The sequence below is a fragment of the Bacillus rossius genome, chromosome 6 (genome assembly GCF_032445375.1).
Source record: "Bacillus rossius redtenbacheri isolate Brsri chromosome 6, Brsri_v3, whole genome shotgun sequence".
Lineage (NCBI taxonomy): Eukaryota > Metazoa > Arthropoda > Insecta > Phasmatodea > Bacillidae > Bacillus > Bacillus rossius.
The window spans coordinates 53,806,351-53,813,143 of NC_086334.1; the positions used below are offsets into that span (position 1 = coordinate 53,806,351).

The window sequence follows — 6,793 nt, forward strand, 5'->3', positions numbered from 1 at the left end:
TCCATCATATGCATATTAAACATGCATTAACACTAAATTACCGTATAATGATGTTAAATAAAATTTTACAAAAAAAGTAACTATCTATGTACAATATTATTAATATTAATGATCTCGCATGTGTGTAAATGAAACAGTGAGAGAAGTGGTGTGTTGGCAATGATTAGAACGAAATAGTTCCATAGCCAAAATATATATTTTTTGACTTTCCGCGTGTATTTAAGAATTTGTTTGGGTATTTGTTAAGTTTGAACATTTTTTTAAATCTCTGGTGAAATAAAAACGTTATGTTAACGGTAAAAAAATATTACGTGCCGAAACCGTGGTCGCGCATTAATAATGTTAATAGTCACTTGTTTGTTTTCTCTTTCAGCAGTTTGTCTGCAGTCTGCAGTCTGTACGCCATATTGCAGTGTGTTTTAATATATTACTGACCGTGAAATAACGTACAGTTTGTGTTTCAGGATTTTGTGTTAATATTGTGTATTTTAACTTTGTTATATTATTTATTATCTACTATTGTAATGATGGAATTTGTTATCGTTTTGATATTTTGTGTGGTTCTTGTGATTGCTGTAATGGTAATTGGTTCCGGGATGGGGAAAGCTACTTCGTCGCAGCGTCAGATGGACATCATTAACGTCGCTCAGAACTTATATGTTTTAATTAGAAAAGGCGACTTGAAGAAATGTGACGTTACGCAGACGACCGCGTTTCTTCTCAACATCGCAAAGTCAACTGTTCTCAAGTAAGTAGGCTTTTTTCGTATTCATGCACGTAAAAAAAATATCGACTGTGTCCTAAGTATTGTCGGCCTGTGTTTTAACTCACGAGTTTTTTTGTGTTTTATTTCCAATTTATATTTTTTGGTGTGAGACAACACCGCCATGTGGCGTCTCTGTTGAAAAGTTAACCTAAAATCATATTAGGCCTACTCAGGTCCTAACAATAACAATATAGGCACTTTCAAGTATTTTTATGGGTGTGATACACGTTTGTTTATAACGATGTTTATAAACTTTATGATAGGTTTAACTATAACATAAGGGAGTGATTTTATAATTTGCATTTAATTAGTTTTTCATCTGTTTGGGAGATCACAAAATAAATAAAAAAACACTTCATTAATTTCGTGGACAAAGTCTGTCATGTTTCCATTTAGTGACCACAAAGCAAATATTTGTGACAAAATGCCATATTTGGAACACTGCCTAACTGCGTATTGTGAACGGGTCCCCGGAAGTGTTATGACAAATGTTTTTTTTTTTTTTTTTGGTTAGGTACTACAAGAAAGACATTGAAGAAGTTTCAACACCAGGAAAAAAGAGGAAAAAAAGGCCACAGGAAGGAAAGTCACTTGACACAGTCGACGATTTCACAGTAAATGCAATCAGGAATGCAATTTACAGGATGTACGCTGAAGGTAAAAATTTGATACTGAAGAGTAGTTTCAATACAACTGGGGTAGGCCCTACTTAATTGTATTCATTTCATATATCCATATGCAGATTGACCGGTTCAGTTTTTTTCCGATATCATCTGTCCTTTAAAAATACTTAACATTTTTGGGTGGTTTGTTAGGTTTCTTTATTGATATGGTATTGATATATAGAATATTGTGCAACATATGAAATAGGTACACGTCCTTTTAAGGTTAGGTTAAAGATAGAAAGAAAATTGTTACATTCTAAAACTACAAGTAATGTTTATATCGTTATACACAGTATACATATTAAATAACCTCAACTTTTATGATGTATCAGAAGGTTAAATAATGACTATTTCCAGTATCAATAATATCCAGTTGTGCGCTTTAGCAGTAATTGGTTACAAATTAGTGAGTTGTGGTCTAAGCAAGCATGGTTATTAAAAAAAAATTGGGATACTTAATTGGCTAAATTGTACTGTGTGGCAGGGTCCAGTACAATATATATTCTATTGCAAAATAGTGTCATGCCCTGCCTAACCCTTTAGAAAATATAGGGGTATTGTTATTTTATAAACAATAGGCCTACTTCATTGTAATGAAGTATCATATGAAAACACAACTTAGCCAGACAAACTGTGTGTTAGTGTATGAAGTAACAGAAGGTTATAAAACAGTAAAAGTTTAGTATCGCGTATCCGATTCGATACATTGATCCTGATCGCATGATCCTGCAAATATTGATCCTGTGATTGATGATGCTTGCTTTTCTAATTTATTACGTTTAAAAATCCTGTACAAAACCAAAACTAAAAACCTGTGATGTAGTAATGAGTTATGATTTAAAGTTGTATAATAATGAAAATATATATGTTTTATTAAACTTATGATAATTATTCTTGCTATACCACAATATTTGATTATGTTCAGGATCTTTGATCTGAATAAATGAAAAAAAGCATGCACCACACGATCAATAGGATGTACAGGTTCATGCATAAAGATCTAGGGATCACATGGGATACACGATACAAAACATTTACCTACAACACAGTGTAGAGCTTGTAACTTATTGATTGCTAAATTGAATGCTGAAATACTAATGTTTTACACAACTTCAATACAAACGCGCAATATAATCGTCATATCATTGCAGACAAAAATACTGCAATGTAGAATTCCTCTAAGCAAACTACAAAATTTAAATTAATTTAAAAGTATTTTTGAAATGTAAGTTTATTAAAACTATTTAATAAATGTAAATTGTGCACTTAAATTATCTTCTACGGGGTTGTGGTTTCGCTTAGTTTTGTGTACCTCTGTTATTTCATGTATTGTTAATGTATGCAATAAATTTACAGGTTTGAATGTTACAGTCGACACCATTTTGAAAGAAATCAGGGAAAGACAAATAGATTATTATGGTGGAAGATCAAGTCTTCATAAATTGTTAAAGAAGATGGGATTTTCATGGACAACTGTTGATGGACGAAAAGCTTTGATAGAGAATGAAAACATAGTATTGCAGCGAATAGATTTCTTGAGAAAGTATAAAGAAGAAAAAGAAAGAGGTGCCAATTTCATATTTGTTGATGAAACATGGATTTTCCAGAGAGGCAAGGCATTAATTTATTTGAAAATTTGTTCTGTGGTCCAATACAAAGTATTTCATTTCCATTTCATATATTTTTCAGGAACTGTATCAAAGTCATGGCAGGACAAGAGTCTACAATCTGCGAAGAGACGTACTGTTGGAGATGGTAAAAGGTTTATTGTTGTTAATGCTGGAGGGCGCACTGGCTTTGTGCCAGGAGCAGGATTACTTTTTGTTTCAGGTCAGAAGACTGCAGACTACCATGGCGAGATGAATGGGGAAACTTTCTTGATGTGGTTTGAAGACATGTTGGTGCATCTTGAGGAACCCAGTGTCATCATAATGGACAATGCTTCATATCACAGCACCCAGGTATGTGCAATGGTAAAGCAGTGTCTTTTTATTGCTCAAATTGTAATGTGAAAAATTTACATGTGTTTATTATTGTGTATAAGTACGAATATTCGAGACTAATACATTTTGCCAGCAATAATTGTTATCTTAATAGTATGCCTACACTACATTTTTATAAACTATAATGTTTGAGCTGAAATTGAATACACACACACAGATATATATATATATATATATATATATATATATATATATATATATATAATGTAATTGAATTACATTGTAGTGCAAACTAATTTAGTAGAGGGTTTGAAATACCAAATAAATTTTTTTTATTGCAAACAGCATTTGAAAATGACATAATTACTTGTTTGGTAAAAGGACCCACTTTATGAATGCTCTGTTGCCCTACTTAATAAATTAAAATAATATTTTCAAAAAAATTTCTAGTCACTAAACTAACATGCTTTGTTAAATTTAGAAATTCATTACGACAATATGCCAAAACACATGTTTGCTTTGCATAAGTACAGTAGAACCCTGTTATAATTTGTTTTTAAGGGGCTACAAGAAAAAAAAACATAAGCAGGAAATTCAATTTAGTACTTTTTAGTGTGGATTTATTGCCAATGGACTTAACAAGCTGCATAAAGATATATTTGATGCTCCAATTTGCTTGTAGCAAGCCAAAAACAATTTTTCTTTAACATCATGGTGCTTCCAGCTTCTATCTGCTTTGTCTTTACTTACACATTGTCTCATTGCTGTAAAATTGTCATAATTCACGACAGTGTTTACAGTGGAAATGCTTAAGTCCAGTTCTTTTGCCACTTGAACATGTGATTGAAGTGAATACATTTGAAAACACACAGAATGGCTAAAAATTTATGAATTTATTTGTTTTCCAAGGGTGTCAACAGGCAGTTAACTGCTAACATACACATATACATAGACAGTATAGACAAAGGCTTTTAATTTTTTTCGTCTTCTAAAATTTTATGAAGTGAACATTACAAGCACGAAACGCATAATTTGTGAAACATTATATCCAGGAATTAAAAACATTGTCCTTATAGGGAAAATATTGGACTTGAAAAATAATACATTATAGGCAGGAAAACTTTATAAGCAGTAAAATTGTAACAGGGTTCTACTGTCATGAATTCTTATCAGCTACTTGAGTATTTAGTTAAATGTTGGCATAACGTAGGTTGAGAAAACACCTACAACGAACTGGACCAAGGCTGCACTGATCGCGTGGCTGGAGAAGAATGGGATAAAACATGAAAATAATTAGTTGAAAGTGGAGCTGCTGAGAATAGCTAAACAAAACAAGCCCCGAATACGGTATATTATTTCGTTTTTTTCACAGCATTTCTTTAAAAGTGAGATAGTTGCAAAAAATTACGTATACACCTTGTTCTAACACACTTTTCAGATATGAGGTAGACGAGTTGGCTCGTAACTATGGCCACGAAATTCTACGACTCCCACCCTATCACTGCCACTATAATGCAATCGAACTAGTTTGGGCTCAATGTAAACACCATTACAATAGTAACGTGGGGCGGGCCAAGAGATTTGACAATGATGCAGTTGCAGCCATCTGGAAAGAGGCTCTTGATGCTTCCACACCAGAGAGGTATTTTCATGTTGCATGACCAATGGGGTATTCCTTTTGAAGTAGAAATTGTTTTATTTTCCTGTAGAACATTCCTCAAGCTTCAGCAAAACCCTTACCATACATTTTTACATAATACGTAAGTATTGTTGCCTAGCAGCCTGGTCCTACCATTCCTTTTGATAACTTTGTGTGCTAGTGTGTGTATAGTGTGATTATCATTTTGTGTATATTCATATACCAGTAATACAGTTTTAAAACAATTGGTAAAAATAAGTGGTTTGTATTTGTGTAGTTGTCGTTTTGAAAATGTGTTGCATGTATGTGTTTGTGTTCGTGTTTGTGTTTGTGTTTGTAATTTTATTCCCATGTGATTCATACATATCTGTGTAGTTTCTAGATCTAACAGTGGTGACATTTGCAAGGTTTTTTTTTTTTGTAATTGCAGTCCATTTGCAATTGTTTCATTTCCATAAATAGTTTTGTATTTATTAGTAATTGTGATATTACTTTCTGTTATGCTTAATCTTGTGTCAATGACTTTAAAGTTATGGTGGGTTCAGTGCTGTAGGCAGATTTCAATATTCAGATAAAATTTCAACGTAGAGAATTTTGAATATTTTCATCTAGCGAACTTGAATAGGTATTTACACATGTAGTTCTTGCACATTAGTATTTTCAAAAGTTATGTTATTATAGTGAAATACATATACAGTAAATCATCAAAACTATTCAAAAAATTAAATTTTCGCTATATCTCACTGTTTTTGTCTGGGACAAATTTTAACCAAAAACAAACACAAAACTTATGAAATAAATATTTTATCATATGCATTCTAAGCCTTTATTGATAACATATATAATATTTACAGCTTTATTATATCTTGAATAAACCACTATAATTTTTTTTTCAGATAACATAAAACAAAACATGTTACTTCAAGTATTAAATAATAGCTTTGATAGTTGAGGAAAACACATTAAATGAGTTTTGTTGTGTTTAAAAATAGTTTCTTGTGGAGTGAGTTCAAAATTGTATGTAATAAAGAGCATGCCATGCATTGTTTACTATGCCGTTTTGACAGAAACAAACATATTTTGTTATAGAGTGGTTTTTGCTATAAACAGGTCATTTATATAGAGGTTTTACTGTATACATTAATTTTTTTAGATGGGCGAGGTGTGTGGATCACGTGGAGAAGCTAATTCAAGCAGACTGGGAGAGAGAAGTCCACATAGACAGCGGCACCATTCCTCCACTCATCATCCACCTCGGCGAGGATAGTTCAAGTGAAGACAGTGACAGCGAAGAATTTGAGGTTACGACACAGCAAGTAGATGGAGACAGTGAAGTACTGGCAGTTCCTCTTGATGATTTACCCGGGTGTTCTTATTGAGGTCTGTATGTAATAAACACCTGGGCAACTGTAAGTATTGGGGTTTGAAACATTTTTTTTTCTTTTATGCATTCCCATTAAGTATGTTGATTACTGGAACTTTATGTATTAACTTTATATTACACGTATTATGAAATTAATAATAAATTTCATTTCTGGATTCGTATAGGTGTATGTGAAACATTTTATTTTGTTGTGTGTCTTCATTTTTCAGTGAACTTACTTGGAAAACAAAAAGCCAGTCCCCATCCAGGGCCACAAATAAATAATGCATATAAGTGGTATAGAAATTACTGTCAATTCTTCACCACAATTTTACTGTTCATAAAATTATGATTTTGTCTAATAAGTATACTCAGGAAAATGTATATAACCATATTTTTATTTGTGGCCTTAACCGG

At 32.3% G+C, this 6,793-nt stretch overlaps 1 protein-coding gene across 5 annotated transcripts; it reads left to right on the forward strand.

Moving 5' to 3' along the window:
* The first annotated feature begins 234 nt into the window (after positions 1-234).
* Positions 235-6,558, forward strand: LOC134533198 (uncharacterized). Of its 5 annotated transcripts, none has more exons than XR_010075264.1 (7): positions 237-748; positions 1,281-1,423; positions 2,788-3,042; positions 3,121-3,392; positions 4,585-4,721; positions 4,813-5,016; positions 6,167-6,558. XR_010075264.1 is itself a non-coding variant. In XM_063370574.1 (6 exons), the coding sequence occupies exons 1-6, from the start codon at positions 525-527 to the stop codon at positions 6,278-6,280; spliced, it is 888 nt and encodes a 295-aa protein (XP_063226644.1). In that variant the 5' UTR covers positions 252-524; the 3' UTR covers positions 6,281-6,558. The 5 variants fall into 5 exon arrangements, 3 of the variants coding, with proteins under 3 accessions (XP_063226642.1, XP_063226643.1, XP_063226644.1); XR_010075265.1 differs by having other exon boundaries at positions 241-748; positions 2,788-2,997; XM_063370574.1 differs by lacking the exons at positions 4,585-4,721; positions 4,813-5,016 and having other exon boundaries at positions 252-748; positions 2,788-2,997; positions 3,121-3,186; positions 3,262-3,392.
* The last annotated feature ends 235 nt before the right edge of the window (positions 6,559-6,793 follow it).